Source organism: Rana temporaria, chromosome 2 (genome assembly GCF_905171775.1).
Source record: "Rana temporaria chromosome 2, aRanTem1.1, whole genome shotgun sequence".
Lineage (NCBI taxonomy): Eukaryota > Metazoa > Chordata > Amphibia > Anura > Ranidae > Rana > Rana temporaria.
Genome location: NC_053490.1, coordinates 248,324,738 through 248,343,667, shown reverse-complemented (window position 1 = coordinate 248,343,667; position 18,930 = coordinate 248,324,738). Strand labels below are relative to the sequence as shown.

Below are 18,930 nucleotides of genomic sequence, written 5' to 3'. Positions count from 1 at the left end.
TCAGAATTGCATACAGACGATTGGAATTTCCGACAAAAACTTTTCCAGTCAGAAAATTTGAGAACCAACTCTCAAATTTTTGTTGTCGGAAATTGACAGAAAATGTCTGATGGGGCCTACACATGGTTGGAATTTCCGACCAAAAGCTCACATCAAACTTTTCTTGTTGGAAATTCCGATTGTGTGTATGCGGCATAAGACCCTGAGTTGCAAATACTTATTTTTGCCCTCTCCATTCCATTCAGATGCTATAACTAGAATATTTATTATTAATTAAAAATTGGTATTTGCCCCACACCCAATCTAGGCCAGCACCCAAAAGTAGTATTTTTGTGTATAATGTGCCCCTATGTAATTGGTTTCTGCAATCATTAATTAAGAGAAACATTAATTCTATCACTATCTAAGTTTTTTAAATTTAGTTTTACTTCTCCAAGACTGCTTAAATGTTATACGTTTTGTTGCTATAATTTATGTGTTTAGAAAAACAAAACATTTGAAATCATGTTCACAGCTATTAGCCTGTGGCACCTAACTGACAAAATAACTAGCAATCAAGAGGCACCAGTGAAAGCACTTTAGAGTTTGAAACACTGTTCCACATAAATTGCTAGGACATGCAATGCATTTAATTTTTTTTTTAATGAAACTCTAAAAGCCACTGCATGATGACAGCTTGTTGGACATGTACCACAGATCTTCAGGTTTCTTATAACCACTTGCCTACTGAGCACTTGTACCCCCTTCCTGCCCAGGCTAATTTTCAGCTTTTAGCACTGTCACACTTCGAATGACAATTGCGTGGTCGACACAATACCCATATGAAATTGTTATAATTTTTTACACACATTTAGCTTTCTTTTGGTGGTATTTTATCACCACAGGGTTTTTTTTAGGCAGCACTGAGAGATAACACTGATGAGGAGACACTAATGGGCACTGATTGGCAGCACTAGTGGGCACTGTTGGGACTGCACTGATAAAATAAACCAGTTTTTGAATCTCCTCTCCTCACGCTGACAGCAGAAGCAAAGAAGTGCCGATAACCAGCTTCTGTTTATGAATGAATGAATGAATGAAAACTTATATAGCGCAGCACATGCGAATTTAATCGCCTCTGGGCGCTTGTTGTTCCTGTCTCCTTTGGTATCAAAAGAGATGAGTCTTGATCTTTCTCCTGAATGCTAAGTGATTCTCCTCCAACCGAATGCTGGTTGGTAAAGCGTTCCATAGTCTAGGCCCTTGGACCGCGAATCTCCTTTCTCCTTTGGACTTGTATTTGGCTTTGGGTATCTGGAGGAAATTTTGATTGGTGGAACGCAGAACGCGATTGGGTTTATGAGCTTTTATTTTTTCGCATAGATAATGGGGAGCATTCCCATAGATACATCTATGCGTTAGACAGAGTGCTTTAAAAGTGATTCTGTCTTTTACTGGCAACCAGTGAAGGGCTCTCAGTGAAGGTGAGATTGATTCCCAAGGTTTTTTCCCAGTCACAAGTCTAGCGGCCGTATTTTGAACGACTTGTAGACGAGCGATTTGGTACTTGGGGAGTCCGAGGTAAAGGGCATTTGCATAGTCCAATCTTGAGTTTACAATAGCTCCCACCACGACCGCTATGTCTTCCTTGGGAATAAAAGGAGTAAGTCTGCGTAGTAGGCGCAGCAGATGGTGAGATCCGCTGACTACTGACCCTATTTGTGCGTCCAATGTCATGTGAGAGTCAAAGATGACTCCGAGACTTTTGACTTTGGCGCTAGGGGTGATGATTTTGCCCAGAATGGGCGGGGGGGTCCAAGTTGTTGTAGGTTGATTCATACGCTTGGCGTGAAACAGGAGAAGTTCTGTTTTCTCTCCGTTGAGTTTAAGATAACTCTTTGTCATCCAGTCCTCTATCAAAGAGAGGCATGTCTCTAGATTGAGGTGATGATCCTTTTTATTGCAAATGCGGAAATATAGTTGCGTGTCGTCTGCATATGAGTGGTAGAGCAGTTTTTGACTGCTAATAATCTCAAAAAGAGGGCGAAGATAGATGTTGAATAACACCGGCGACAGGGGGGATCCTTGAGGGACTCCGCACGATACCGTGCGTTTCTCAGAAGTGAAAGGTCCTAACTTCACTATTTGCGATCGGTTTTCCAAAAAAGAGGAGAACCAAGATAAATCGCCTTCTGCGACTCTGGCTACTTCAGCTAGCCGAGTCAATAAAAGCTTGTGGTCTACTGTGTCGAAGGCTGCGCTCAGGTCCAACAGAACCAGAAGACAAGATTCTCCTTCATCTGCGGCCTCGAGAGCGTCGTCCCATATTTTGAGCAATGCGGTTTCTGTCCCGTGTCCAGGCCGGAATCCCGATTGAAATGGGTCAAGTAGGTTGTGGGTATCTAGATGATGTTGCAGCTGTTGTACCACTACTTTTTCCATTACCTTTGAGAGTACATTTAGACCTGTTATTGGACGACGGTGGAGTGGGTCCTTGGGGTCCAGGTTGGGTTTCTTCAAGATGGGTCGAATTATACCCTCCTTCAACTTGGAGGGCACTATGCCTTCCCTGAAGGATTGATTGATAAGCCGCGTGATAGGAGGTGCCAGGATGTCGGCGCATTCCTTCAGCAGTTTAGTGGGGATGATATCATTCGGCGCGGTGCTGTTACGCAGAGTACCGATGATATTTTTAGTGGCATGGATAGAGATAGGTTCCAGCGTGAACTTACCTGGTTGTGGTGAATTACTGCAGGTATTGTGTAAATCATTACGGGGAGAGTTGAGGGGGGAATTATTTTGCTGAATGCTTTGTCGGATCCCCTCGATTTTATTAATGAAGTAATCCGACAATTCACTGCAAAATTCTTGTGAGTCCGAATTGGGGGCTTCAAGACATCTTGGATTCATGGTCTGAGTGACCAATTTAAAGAGTTCGCGTGGGCGATTAAGGGCGCTGTTGATAGCCTCGGAAAAATAGTTTTTCTTGGCTTTGAAGATTTCTTTGTGGTATTTTCTTGTTGTTGCTTTGTAGACGATAAGGTTCTCATCTGAAGAGCTTCTTTTCTAGGCGGCTTCCGCCCTTCTACGCTCTTGCTTCAGTAATGCCAGTTGGTTATTGAACCAGCTGGAGTTATTTTTCCAGATGCGGGTTTTACGTTTCGGCGCTATTAAGTCGGCTGACTGTAATAGGGCTGTGTTTATGGTATCCAGCGTTTCTTCAGCCGTTTGATGCGGCTGAATTGTATTTATTTTTTTCCTTAACGTGGTTTTGAAGAGTTCCGAGTGGAGCTTCTTCTGACATCTAGTCCAGTGTGTTGTCACTAGATTTGATGTTTTAGTTAAGGGTGGGAAATCGGAAATAATGAATTTAATTGCATGGTGATCTGTCCATGGCAATGGTTCATTTTCCAAGATTTTTATTTCCAGATCTTGTCTGAAAATAAGATCGAGTGTGTGACCTGAAGCATGTGTGGGCCCACATACTAGTTGTTGTAGCCCTAATCCTTCGAAGTGATCAATGCAGGCGTCGGCAACGGGGTCTTGCGGGGAGTTGGCCCAGAGATTGAAGTCCCCGAGCAGCAAAAGGTGTTTGCTGTTAAGGCTATAGGTGGAGATAAAGTCCGTCAATGATGGGAGAAACTGCGATTTTGGGCCAGGTGGCCTATAGCAGAGTAGAATCCGGACGGTCTCCTGGGAGTTTGTTTGTAGTTGCAGGGTAAGGGTTTCCATAAATGGAAGAGGGTTTTGAAGGACAGGTTTAGTGATTGCAAGATGAGTCTTATGGATCACCGCCAGTCCTCCTCCTCTTTGCCCTATTCTGTTTTCAGTTATGATACAATAGTTTTCTGGCACCAGTTCTCCGAGAATGGTGTTACAGTCAGCTGTAAGCCAGCTCTCTGTAATAAAGAGGCAGTCTAAATCATATTGTAGAATGAAATCATGGATTTCCAGTCGGTGTTTTACTGCCGATCTTGTGTTGATCAAAGCACACGATATATGCTTAGGCTGGGGTAAACGGCTGAGATTTTTGATAGTCGATCGTCGATCGATTCTCAAAAGTCGCTCAGTTCTTAGGGATTTTTTAGTGATGGCTGGTAGTATTGCGGCAAATTGTCTCAGATCCCCAATGGTTTCTGCAGAATATTGCAGATTAACCATAGTCGCCAAACACCAGGGGGAGGAGGGAGGGGGGATTAATCAAGGATTAACTTAATCCTCGATCCTGGCTTGGTCCAGAGGAAGGCAAAAAAACCCTGGTTGTGCTACGCCAATATGCTACGACAGGGAAAAAAAATCCTTCCTGACCCCTTGAGAGGCGATCGGGCGAACCCTGGATCAAGTACAAATGGTATTTGAGAGAGGGGGAGTGGGGCTAGGGTGTTGCAAGATGGCCACCACTCCGGCTGCAAAGAGCCGTGATTTGCCCTTTACCCCTATCTGTGATCAGCTGAATCCTAAGGATTCAGTGACCATAGAGTGTGGCACATGGGCATCGTGATCACGGTAGGATGTCATATGATGGCCTCCCGGAAAAGTAACGGGTATTCGTCTATTGCACGGGCGGGAAGTAGTTAAGTTGACTACACATTGAAATGACTTAACCATACAAACCATAAAAAAAAATAACATATGGAGGAAACAGGCATTTAAAAAAAATTGTTTGGGCTTTTTTAAATTACTAGGAAATGTATACATTTGTATAAAGGAAAACTTTTTAGTGCTATAGTCACATTATGTTCTGCTTTCATAGATTGTATACAATCAATATGGCCCATTAGGGACATGTGCCTTATATATTTAAGGTGTTGAGGTAAAAGAGAACTTTGAGGTATATTTGTTGGACCATTAACAGATCTTTTTAATCTCTTCTAATAGACGTCCCCCATGACTGGTGGATAGCCAATATTGTACCTTGTCACAAGAAGGTCAGCAAGATAGAAGCTGGCAATTACAGATAATAACATCGGCTGTAGTCAAGTTAATGGAATCACTCCTGAAAAGAAGTATCCTTGATCCCTTAAAAATACACAGCTTGCTGGACCCATAGCAACATGGCTTTACCAAGGGCAGATCATGTCAGACTAATCTGATTGAATTTTTTGACTATATTACCAATGTTTTGGAGCAGGGTGGTGCTGCGGACATACACTATATTACCAAAAGTATTGGAATGCCTGCCTTTACATGCACATGAACTTTAATGGCATCCCAGTCTTAGTCTGTAGGGTTCAATATTTAGTTGACCTAACCTTTTCAGCTATAACAGTTTCAACTCTTCTGGGAAGGCTATCCACAAGGTTTAGGAGTGTGTCTATGGGAATGTTTGACCTTTCTTCCAGAAGCGGATTTGTGAGTTCAGGCACTGATGTGGAAGAGAAGGCCTGGCTCGCAGTCTCTGCTCTAATTCATCCCAAAGGTGAAAACATTTCTCCACCCCAAACTTACTCATCCATGTCTTTATGGACCTTGCTTTGTGCTCTGGTGCACATGTTGGAACAGGAAGGAGCAATCCCCAAACTGTTCCCACAATGTTGGAAGCATGAAATTGTTCAAAATGTATGGTATGCTGATGCCTTAAGGCCGAATTCACAACTATGCGAATTGAGTGCAGCTTAAACCGCATGCAATACGCAGAACATTTCTAAATACATTTAGCTGGATTCAGGTAGATGGGCGCATCTTTCAGGCGGGGTAGCCGCCTTAAGTGAGAGAGGCAAGTGCTGTATTCACAAAGCACTTGCCTCCCAAGTTACGGCGGCGTATCGTAAATGGGGCCGGTGTAAGCGCGCCTAATTCAAATGAGGATGAGGGGGGCATGTTTTATGTAAATGACTCGTGACCCGACGTTATTGAAGTTTTTTACGAATGGCGCATGCGCCGTCCGTGTACATATGCGAGTGTGCATTGCTCCAAAGTACGCAAGGACGTATTGGTTTCGACGTGAACGTAAATTACGTCCAGCCCCATTCACAGACGACTTACGCAAACGACGTAAAATTTTCAAATTTCGACGCGGGAACGACGGCCATGCTTAACAATGACTAGGCCAGCTATTTGTTCGACTAACTTTACGCCGGAAAACGCCTTACGTAAACGGCGTATTTTTACTGCGACGGGCAAGCGTACGTTCGTGAATCGGCGTATCTATTCATTTGCATATTCTACGCCGAACTCAACGGAAGCGCCACCTAGCGGCCAGCGAAAATATTGCACCCTAAGATACGACGGCGCAGGCCATCGTATCTTAGATAGGTTTAAGTGTATCTCAGTTTGAGCATACACTTAAACATACGACGGCTTAGATTCCGAGTTTCGACGGTATCTACTGATACACCGGTGTAACTCTTTGTGAATCTAGCCAATTGTTTTCAATGAGGCTGGTTTACAAATGTGCGATGCATTCGCACTGCGCATTGCCGAAAAAACGTGTGCGTATTTTAGGCCTTGCGGTGCGGCTCAGGTGCGAATTCAGGCCCATTATCGTATATGGGTACGCAGCTGATTCGCAGATGTGTTAATTTCTCTTAAGGATTTGTCTCATTCAGCTCAATACACTTCCCCCCTCCCCCTCCCCTCTCCCAGGTCTCCAAATTTGCAGCTAATCTGCAGCTAAAAGGCAGTGGATCTGCTGAACAGTTCTCTTATCTCTCTGCAGAGATAAGAGAGCTGAAATTCTCACCGCACTAGTGTGAATCCGGCCTCAGAGTTTTCTTCACTGGAACTAAGGGGCCAAGCCCAAACACTGAAAAACAACCCCACACCAAAAACCCCCTCCACCAAATGATTTGGACCAGTGCAGAAAGCAAGGTCCATAAAGATATGGATGAGTGGGTTTGGCATGGAGGAACCTGACCTCAACCCAACAGAACACCTTTGGGATAAATTAGAGCGGAGACACACTCCTAAACCTTGTGGACAGCCTTCCCAGAAGAGTTGAAGCTGTTATAGCTACAAAGGGTGGGCCAACTCAATATTGGACCCTACAGACTTAGACTGGGATGCCATTCAAGTTCATGTGTGTCCCAATACTTTTGGTAATATAGTGTATCTTGATCTTGATTTCAGCAAGGGATTTGATACAGTTCCACATAATGATCTAATACAGAAGTTGTACAAGCTAGGACTTAACCCTAATGCCGCGTACAGACGGTCGTTTTTTGTGATGAAAAAACCCGAAGCTTTTTTAGCATGAAAAAAAAACAATGTTTTTTAGCATGAAAAGAAATGACGTTTTTCAAACTTCATTTTAAAAAACGGCGTTGCCTACACACCATCGCTTTTTCAAAATGCTCTAGCAAAGCGCGGTTACGTTCAGCACGTACGGCGGCACTCTGTTCCATTCAAGCTTGCGTCATAACTTGCTTCTGAGCATGAGCGGGTTTAAAAACGTTGTTTTAGCCCACACACGATCATTTTTTATGACACAAAAAACGACGTTTTGAAAAACGACATAAAAAATTGAAGCATGTTCGAATTTTTGTTTTGACATTTTTCAGAAGACATAAAACGACGTTTTCCCCACACACAATTTTAAATGACGTTTTAAAAAATGTCGTTTTTTTTTCGTCACAAACAACGACCGTGTGTATGTGGCATTAGGTTAAGTGGATATGCAGTTGGCTAAAAAAAAAGATACCAGAGTGTGGTTGTAAATGGGGTTCACTCAGAACAGAGACTAGTCACTAGTGGTGTACCACAAGTCTCTGTACTAGGTCATTTTCTATTTTTTTTTTCACAAGAAAAGGTCATTTTCTATTTAATCTAAATGTAAGTGATATAACTAAAAGTTTGCTGGGCAAGATATGTTTTTTTGCTGACAATACAAAGATGTGTAAGAGCGTTGATATCCCTGGAGGTGACTGTAACATGATTTGGCATTGCTGGAAGATTGGTCAAAGAAGAGGAAACTGCAGTTCAATGTTTCTAATTGTAAAAGAATGCACTTAGGGGGGAAATAATCCCCTGAGAGAGTACAACATTGTGGGGTACAGTGTTTGCCAGCACTTCAGAGGAAAAGGATTTGGTAGTACTTTTTTCAGATGATAGCAAAATGAGCAAACAGAGTGACCAGGCAGTGGGGAAACCTAATAGAATTCTAGGATGCATCTCTAGATGTGTCACCAGCAGCAGGTCCCCGATTCCCCTACATACAGTAGATCTTTAGTAAGACCTCATGTAGAATACTGTGTCCAGTTCTAGAGACCTTACTTACAAAAATATATTGCTAAGATAGAACTAGTCCTGAGACTGGTAGCAACAATGGTGTATGGTCTGGGGGATAAAACATATCAAGTGTGACTTCAAGAACTTAATATTCACAGTCTGGAGGAAAGAAGGGAGACACCAAAATGTTGAAACCAAAATCAAGAACATAGGGGCGTGACTTCAAATTAGCTGGTGGAAAGCTCAAAACGAATCTTAGGATGTATTTTTTTACTGAAATTGTAGTTGATGCTTGGAATAAACTTCCATCAGAGGTAGTGAGCTGGTCAGTAGTGAATGGCTTCAAACAGGCTTGGAACAAACATAGATCTATATTAAGACAGAAAAGAAAAAAAGAAAAAAACAAAAACAAAACATGTCTATAAAAAAAAATAAAAAAAAATAAAAGGCAGACTCGTTCTTTTTCCTCATCGTCACTTTTCTCAGTGTCTTTGTTTCTATGTAATACTGAGTACTGTTGCTTTCAAATTTTTAGGTTTAAGGCCACTGTTGAGAGGCTCCTCTCTGGTCACAACAGACGTTTTTTTCTCTCCTCTCTGGGGTAGCTTTGGGGATTCCCTCATTGGATGCAAGGCTAAGAATACAGTGTTACATGTATTTATTTGTGAGTACACAATGCTTATATAATAGTTACTGTTCAAAATCTGTTATTACTCCCTGGTGTATTAGGGTCTCCTGACAAAGCAATTAAACAGCAAACCATGTAGAGACCTTGGAGTACCCTCCTGCATTTTGTTTTCTATGTTCTATTATTGTGACGTATACAGTAGTAGATCATATGTGACTTACATACTGGAATGCCCATGTAAATTACAGTTTAAGAACCACTAGAATTTTTTTTGTTGGGGTCAAAAAGCACATTAACAATATAGCTAAAGATTATGAGAACCAAAGCGTCTCGAAGGCACTTTCGCCAAATGCATAAAAAATACCCTAGTGTACTTACAGTCTATGGGATAGACAGAGTCGAACCATTCTGGAAAGGGTTCAATCTAAAAGAAGCGGTCTCACAAAATGAGATGCGCTAGATATATGAGCTGGACATGCTCATTTCGCATGTAATGAATATAGATATTGATTTAAACTGTTTTATAGTAGATTTTTAATTTATCTGGTGTTTTATATATATATATATATATATATAAAACACATTACATGTGGATTAAATGTGGATTGCAAAATATCTCTCAAAGTGATCAGCTATGTAATCAAATATAATGTATATATATATATATATATATATATATATATATATATATATATATATATATATATATACACACACACATACATTATATTTGATTAAATAGCTGATCACTTTGAGAGATTTTTTGCAATCCACATTTAATGATGTAGAACAGGACCACTAGGGATAGGTTATACATATGGATGAAGTACTGTAACTGCCAAAGGATTTGTAATATTGCCCAGCACACCTCTGGTAGTTAGGAAAATCACTTTGCTACTTCCTGGTTTAGCATTACTGATTCGTAAGGTCATCATGATGCTGATTCATGGTCCAATGAGTAGTATGGGGCAGCAGAGAGGTGACACAGGAAGCTGAAATGCCAAACCATTTAATTAGTGTCACTAGCCTGGCTTTGCAGTATGAGAGAGGTTCAAAAATGAACTGGTAGGTTGTACAGGATTACAAATCCTTTGTCGGGTTAATAAGTAAACATACTCTATATTCATTTAAATTCTTTATTTATCTGTTTGGGAAGATATGCACTTTAAAATATCTTCCAGAAAGCTGACATCGTTGTGTTAAAGAAATAATTGAAATTTCAGTAAAGCAAATGACATGGAAGGGCACTAATAATGATAAAATGTTTATATGCAGAGAATAACAAATATACATGCAATTTACAACTATTTAAAAATGTTTGTTTTGCTCTTCTGTAAGGGAGATGTACCATAGTTCTGCTACATTGCGCTATTAAGGTGTTAGGATAAAAAATGTTGTTGATTTTAAAATTAAAATAATTTAATTATTATATAGAAAACCATATTCTAAATCATATTAATGGATTTTCCTGTCATAGGAAAACATTGGTATTTTTAGATTTATTGTTTTCCTATACGATGAATAATAATGTACAGCACATAAAAATGCTACACCAATCATAACAATATAATATTTGTCTTCCTCTATACAATTCCTTGGAATCAACATTCTATGAAGCATTTTACACTCAAGCTGTTTGAATGTACTGTGAAATGCATTCATTGTTCTCTATTGGACATCGTTCCCCCTTATTGATCCCCATTAAATATACAGTAATGAAAAATCATTGTGTAATATTTCACTTTTTAGCCTTCATATGTCAGATGTGCTTATATACCTGTCAGCTAAAAGAAGGTATAAATTACTTACGTACAATAGCTGGTCATACATATAGAGCCAATAAAACCAGCCACGTAAATAAGAAAGTAAAGTCCTTATAGAAGTTTAAATAGAAGCGTTGAATCCCTATTTTACATGCTGAACAAGGCATGGACATTGAAGTTGCATATTAATATTAAAGAATACCTGCTCTCTGGATTAACTGCAATAAGCTGTTTCCTTTGCTGGCTTGTGCCTAGTTAGTTCACAGTTCTACTTTTTGCTTAGGGGTGACTGAGCTGCCTGGCTGGTCTTCCTTGCTACATGATTCGATTTTTCTTTAAGTTTTTTACTCTTGTTAATTTTTACACATGTTTTGGTGTGCATGTAATATATATATATAAGTATAAGCTGTGCATTCCTATTTACAGTAAACATAATTTGCTGTTTTTACTTGCTACTTTTAAGCAGTATACAGTAGTATGTTCTTTTTTCAACGGCGGGCACATTCGACGGAAAATCGGAAAACATCGGAAAATTACTTAATTGCCATTCTGCGCATGCGGTTTCCAAATTACGAACATTTTCGACTTAAAGTAGTGCTCCACCCTAAAGTGGAACTCCCGCTGATCGGAACCCTCCCCCCCTCCGGTGTCACATTTGACACCTTTCAGGGGGGAGGGGGTGCAGATACCTGTCTAAAGACAGGTATTTGCACCCACTTTCAGCCACACAGTCTTGGACAGACTGCGAGCATGACGTCACCTCACGTCCCCCGTCCCCCATTGTGTTATGGGAACACTCGGCTCCCAGTACACAGCGGGAGCCAATCGGCAGGCGTAGCACGACTTACGCATGCGCCGTAGGGAACCGGGTAGTAAAGCTGGAGCGCTTCACTTCCTGGTTCCCTCACCGAGGATGGCGGGGGGGGCAGCAGAGTGATGAGCAAATATTTACTTTCCAAAGTGAATTTTCACTTTGTTTAGCGAATGAGGTAAAGCGAAGTGGAAATCCATTTTTGATGAATACCCAATTATGTGCGAAGAAAATAAAAAAAAAAGTCAAAATTCACTTCACTTTGCAAATTTGCTTAGCTTAGTCAATGAGATGAAGGTGCCCTGATCTCAATTATATAATCATGTGTGCAAGAAGCAAAAATCATGCATTTTTCACAGCTTATGATTCTTTGCAAAGTAAATGTTCAGTTAGCTCATTAGTTTGTTAACTTTACAAAGTGAAAATTTACTTTTCACAAGTTGATTTAATAAAAGAATAGACAATGTTCAGTTCGCAAAGTGAAAGAGTCTTTACTTAATTCATCTGATCATGGTTTAATTTTATTTAATTTTCCTTGCATAGGATATGGCATTCAAAATTAACATAATTCCACCTTTTAATTAAGTTAAATGAACATTTTATTTTAAAGAGACCATTCTCTTTGCTCCTTTACAGCAACAACTTTGTATTTTTTTCAATGCCAGCCAAACATGGAGTAAGTGTTTAGTTAACATGTTGGTTTGTGATATTGTAATAATATATGCTTAAATGCAGTCTTTTTTGTGGTTTACTAATTGTATATGTATAAAGTCACAGCACCACTCCAGGTTGGTTCACCCTTGCCTTCTATAAATGAGTGCCATCACTGACATATAATTCATATACAGGGGAAGAACACAAACAAAATCCTTTACTCATTTAAAAACAGGCTATATACAGGCTGAAATCTCTTTCACGAGAAAGGGTAACTCCACTTTTGTGTTAAAAAATATAGCATATAAAAAAGTAATAATGTAGCATATACAATTGCACCACAAGTCATATTGTAATTGAATGTTATTAAAAACTACCATTCCTTTTCAATCTGCAGCTCTGTGATTTTTTGTAAAATGCAATTCAATATGGCTACGTAGAGGTGTTCTGTAAACAGAATTTGTACAGATTACCCTCCAGAAACATTATGTCCTGCTTGTGTGATTGACTCACTGATTTTCCTACAAATCTGCACCAAGATACAAGTCAAATTTCATGCATCTCCTGCAACAAAAAAAAAATAAAAAATTTGGTGAGATACTCCCAATATGAAATCACGTCTAAAGGGATGTAGATCCTGCAATTTTCCTCAATAGTGACTTTGCCGGTGCAGCAATTGGTTGATAATTTTGAAACCACTCCCATTAGATTCACTTTCCACATGGACACAAACAAACAACGATTTCTTCAGAATAACAAAAGGTAGGAATTTGCAACAAAGTTTGTTAAAATCCTTGCAATGTACATAGATCACCCAGAGGGGAATGTTTTTTTTTCTAAACAAAAGTGGAGTTACGCTCTAAGGGCCAGATTCTCGTAGTATGGCATAACTTTGTGCGGGCGTAATGTAACCTATTTACGTTATGCCTCTGCAACTTAGACGGACAAGTGCTGTATTCTCAAAGCACTTGCTCCATAAGTTGCGGTGGCGTAGCGTAAATAGGCCGGCGTAAGCCCGCCTAATTCAAATTTGGAAAAGGGGGGCGTGTTTTATGTAAATGTTCTGTGAGCCGATGTGATTGACGTTTTTCACGAACGGCGCAAGCGCCATCCATGGAAATCTCTCAGTGTGCATTGCTCCTAATACGCCGCAAGGACGTATTGGTTTTGACGTGAACGTAAATTACGTCCAGCCCCATTCACGGACGAGTTACGCAAACGACGTAAAATTTTCAAATTTCGTCGCAGGAACGACGGCCATACTTAACATTGGTACGCCGCACTTACGCCACCATATAGCAGGGGTAACTTTACGCCGGGAAAAGCCTAACGTAAACGGCGTATCTGTACTGCATCGGCCGGGCGTACGTTCGTGAATCCGCGTATCTAGCCGATTTACATATTTCGATTCGTAAATCAGCGTACACGCCCCTAGCGGCTAGCGTAAATATGCAGTTACGATCCGACGGCGTAAGAGACTTACGCCAGTCGGATCTAATAGAAATCTATGCATATCAATAGATACACACCCCTAGCGGCTAGCGTAAATATGCAGTTACGATCCGACGGCGTAAGATCTAATCGGATCTAGTCGGATCTAATAGAAATCTATGCAAATCAATAGATAGGACTCTTTTGAGAATCTGGCCCCCAAGTGTCTCAATCTTACAAACACATAGTCATAGTCATACTCCTTCTTATGCATTTTTATTATTTTTACATGTACCCCAACCCCTCAAAGCTCATTGTCCATAGCGTAATATATGTAATCTAAAAATGTATATGATGGTTAGGAAATGCTCACTTGCTTAAAAGGCTGCCATATATAACTTACCATTGACCTGGTTTTCCAATTACCAAGGGATATTTATTATGACAAACAAAAAAAATACTGTTTTCATTTTTCTCTTTTGTGTTATCTGGGGCATCAGTGTCTAAAGCAAAAAGAAGAAAAATCATCTTTTTCTGATGACATGCTTTCTTGCAATGTAGATTTTCTGTTTCTGATTGCAAAACAATTAGAAGGAAAGAGTCAAGTCAAATCAGACATGCAGTGCTTGTTACGGAATATTCAAGCCTACGTTTTCTTTCTGTCACATTATATTCTGTGACATTTGACTTCTTAATAAGAATTCCTAACTTTTCAGGTAAATGTGGGCCTTTAAGCATGAAGTGAAATTCTAACATTATATTTCAATTTTGTTGGTTTTATACCTGACATTTACAGTAGATGTTTCTGAATTTAGCTTACCTTCATCGCTGTTGTCATCCACTAGGATAATTTCCTTTAGGAGATGGACAGGTGTGTGATTTACTGCACTGTGCACTGATCTTAGAATCACTGATAGGGCTTCATTGACAAATATGAAAATTATTGATATCTGAGGAAGTTCCTTGGTGTATTTTAATTTCTTGCACCTGAAAGATAAAAAACCATGACATATAGCATGTTCTTTTCTAGTAAAGTATTTTTTCAAATTTTCTGGATAAAAATATATTATATTTCACACTTATTAACTGTAGTGATTAGCCATGCCTGAGAAAACACATGCACATATTGTAGTTTCCCATTAAATCCAGCAAACGTTATTGTACAAGCAGTTTACAGAGACATATCGCTCTCATCATCCTCTGACTCATTTCTAGCCCTACTAGGCCCTAATTGCTGAGCAAGAGGAGTGGGGGAAATTCACATTATTTCTGTACATATGAGTAACAACAACAACCTTCTCGACCCCCTACAGTCTGGATTCTGCCCAAAACATTCTACCGAAACTGCCCTACTAAAACTCACCAATGACCTACTAACTACTAAAACCAATAGCCATTACTCCATACTCATACTCTTAGACCTTTCTGCTGCCTTCCACACTGTTGACCACCTGCTCCTCCTCAGCAAACTACGCTCCATTGGCCTTCATGATTCTGCTTTATCCTGATTCTCCTCCTACCTCAGTGCACTTTCAGTGTCACCTACAACTCCATCTCCTCCGCTCCTCTTCCTGTTGGGGTACCCCAAGGCTCTGTCCTTGGGCCCGTCCTATTCTCACTCTATACCTCTTCCCTGGGCCAGTTGATAACCTCCCATGGCTTCCAATACTACCTCTATGCCAACGACACCCAGATCTATCTCTCTACTCAACTCACCCCCTCGATCTCCTCACGGATCTCAAACTTACTGAACGAAATATCAGTATGGATGTCACACCACTTCCTCAAACTCAATCTTTCTAAAACTGAGCTTGTTATATTCCCCCCCCCCATGACTTTACCATTAAGATCAACAACACAACCATTGGTCCCTCCACACATGCCAGGGTGCTGGGTAAAATCCTTAACTCTGACCTTTCCTTCAGCCCCCACATACAATTGCTGACTAAATCTTGCCGTTTTAACCTCCGCAACATCTCCAGAATTCGACCCTTCCTGACTAATGACACCACAAAGCAACTTATTCACTCCTTGAATTTTTCCCGCCTTGACTACTGCAACTCTATCCTTAATGGTCTACCCTTACGCAGGCTATCCCCCTTCAGTCTATATTGAATTATGTTGCTAGACTAATACACCTCACTAACTGATCCGTGACTGCTGCTCCTCTCTGCCAATCCCTTCACTGGCTTCCCCTACCCCACCGTATAAAATTTAAAATGCTAACCACAAGATACAAGGCCATTTACAACATCGCCCCCATCTACATCACCAACCTCATCTGCAGATATCACCCAAGTCATCCCTTCTACTCCTCCCAGGACCTCCTGCTCTCTAGCTCCCTTGTTGCCTCCTCCCATGCTCACGTTCGGGACTTCTCCAGAGCCTCTCCCATCCTCTGGAACTTTCTGCCCCGGTTTGTCCAATCAGCCCCTAACTTCTCCACCTTTAAGAGATCCCTGAAAACTAATTTATTCAGGGACGCCTATCCCACACCCACCTAACAACTGTCCCTGAGCCACCCCCATCAAATCATTCTCCGCAGCTATTACCTTTTGTACCACCACCCCATCCCTTTAGAATGTAAGCTAGACGAGCAGTACCCTCCTGTACCTTCTGTATAAAACTGTATTGTAATTGTGCTGTCCCCCCTCTACATTGTAAAGCGCTAAACTGTTGGCGCTATATAAATCATATAATAATAACAATAATATTAATAATAATAATAGCTTGTTACAGCTTAAGAAACATGTGTGTTTTTAAACTCTCATAAGACATTCATATTTTTACACAATTTTAAACAATGGTAATACCCCGACTCCAATATACAGTATCTAACAAAAGTGAGTACACACCTCACATTTTTGTATTATAATATTTTATTATATCTTTTAATGTGACATCACTGAAGAAATTACACTTTGCTACAATATAAAATAGTGAGTGTACAGCTTGTATAACAGTGTCAATTTTCTGTCCCCTCAAAATAACTCAACACACAGCCATTAATGTCTAAACCGCTGGCGACACAAGTGAATACACCCCTAAGTAAAAATGTCCAAAGTGGGCCCAATTAGCCATTTTCCATCCCCGATGTCATGTGACTCGATGGGGAGCAGGTGTGTTAAATTTGATGCTATCACTCTAACTCTTTCATACTGGTCACTGGAAGTTCAACATGGCACCTCATGGCAAAGAAGTTGGGATATTTTCCATAGCATAAAGTAAAAGATATTGGGCCGGATTCAGATACATTGGTGTATCTTTCCGGGTGGCGTAACGTATCTCAGATACGTTACGCCACTGTAAATTAGGGCCCAAGTTCCGTATTCAGAAAGAACTTGCGCCCTTAGTTATGGCGGCGTAATGTATGTGTGTCGGCGTAAGCCCGCCTAATTCAAATGTGGATGATGTGGGCGTGTTTTATTTAAATTACATGTGACCCCACGTATTTGATGTGTTTTACGAACGGTGCATGCGCCGTTCATGAAAAAATCCCAGTGCGCATGCTCGAAATTACGCCGCAAATCGTCAATGCTTTAGACGTGAACGTAACTTACGTACAGCCCTATTCACGAACGACTTACGCAAACGACGTAAAATTTACAAAACTCGATGCGGGAACGACGTCCATACTTAACATAGGATACCCCTCATATAGCAGGGGTAACTTTACGCCGGAAAAAGCCTAACGTAAACAACGTAAAAAAATGCGCCGGGCGGACGTATGTTTCTGAATCGGCGTATCTACCTAATTAGCATATTAATCACATAAATATACGGAAGCGCCACCTAGCGGCCAGCGTAAATATGCAGCCTAAGACACTTACGCCGGTCGGATCTTAGGGAAATCTATGCGTAACTGATTCTATGAATCAGTCACATAGTTACGACCCCGCACACTCAGAGATACGACGGCCTATCCGGAGATACGTCGTCGTATCTCCTTTCTGAATCTGGGCCATTGTGTTTTTTTTTTAAATTCTTTTGTTTATAGCACAAAAAAATCAAAAAACACAATGGGGTAGATTCACAAAGGAGATATGACGGCGTATCTCCAGATACGACGGCGTATCTCCAGATACACCATTGTATCTCTGAGTCTGGCCGGTCGTATCTATGTGCCTGATTCATAGAATCAGTTACTCATAGATTTCTGTTAGATCCGCCCGGCGTAAGTCTTTTACGCTGTCGGATCTTAACTGCATATTTACGCTGGCCGCTAGGGGCGTGTACGCTGATTTACGCCTAGAATATGTAAATCAGCTAGATACGCAAATTAATGAACGTACGCCCGGCCGGCGCAGTACATTTACGCCGTCTACGTTAGGCTTTTCCCGGCGTAAAGTTACCCCTGCTATATATGGTGTATATACGGCGTACCAATGTTAAGTATGGGCGTCGTTCCCGCAACGAAATTTGAAAAATGTACATTGTTTGCGTAAGTCGTCCGTGAATGGGGCTGGACATCATTTACGTTCACGTCGAAACCAATGACGTCCTTGCGGCGTACTTTGGAGCAATGCACTCTGGGAAATTCCACGGACGGCGCATGCACTGTTCGTGAAAAACTTCAATCACGTCGGGTCAGGGTTAATTTACATAACACATGCCCACCTCTTCACAATTAGAATTAGGCGGGCTTACGCCGGCCTATTTACGCTACGCCGCCACAGCTTTCTTTTGAGAATACGGCACTTGCCTGTAAAAGTGATCAGTCATATTTTCAATATTAATGCCAACATTTCAAAATTTCTGTCAGGGTATGCAAAGTTTGAGCACAATTGTATATCTATATCAAAAATTATATATGTCAATATTTAAATATAAAGCCTCGTACACACGGCCGAGGAACTCGACGTGCCAAACACATCGAGTTCCTCGGCCAGTTCAGCACTGAAGCCGCCGAGGAGCTCGGCGGGACGAGAGCTCCCATAGAACAACGAGGAAATAGAGAACATGTTCTCTATTTCCTCGTCGAGCTCCTCGTCGGCTTCCTCGGCCGAAAGTGTACACACGACCAGTTTCCTCGGCAGAATTCAGCCAGAAACTCGGTCGGAAGCTGAATTCTGCCGAGGAAACTGGTCGTGTGTACGAGGCCTAACATTGATTCAAGGACAGAAAATTGCAATTGCTAGCATTCACATCTTACCCAAAGAGCATACAATTTCTACCAACAATCCAAAAAGGAAAGAGTCAAAAAGGGTAAACTGACCATAAACCAAGGCCTTAACACTGTTTGGGATTTCAGTGGAACAAAGGCAGAGGTGTCACTTTAAGAAGTAAGGAGCCTTTTTGTATTTTTGTAAAGATCACTGGGCATTTTTCTGTATTTGCAGCATTTTAAAAACACAAAACAGGGATGTATTGCAGAGATGTACCGAACATGATGGCCCGGATTCACAAAGCACTTGTGCCGACGTATTTCGAGATACGCCGCGTAAGTGCAAATATGCACCGTCGTATCTGTGCGCCGTGCCCACAAAACTAAGATACGC

The 18,930-nt window shown here is 41.0% G+C and overlaps 1 protein-coding gene across 1 annotated transcript in view; it reads right to left on the bottom strand.

The window, feature by feature from the left end:
• The window catches only part of GALNT17 (polypeptide N-acetylgalactosaminyltransferase 17), a 500,108-nt gene that overhangs the window by 282,968 nt on the left and 198,210 nt on the right, over positions 1 to 18,930 (bottom strand). Inside the window, exon 3 of the mRNA XM_040336747.1 lies at positions 14,253 to 14,419. Coding sequence (XP_040192681.1) covers positions 14,253 to 14,419 — 167 coding nt within the window. The remainder of the gene's footprint in view (positions 1 to 14,252; positions 14,420 to 18,930) is intronic.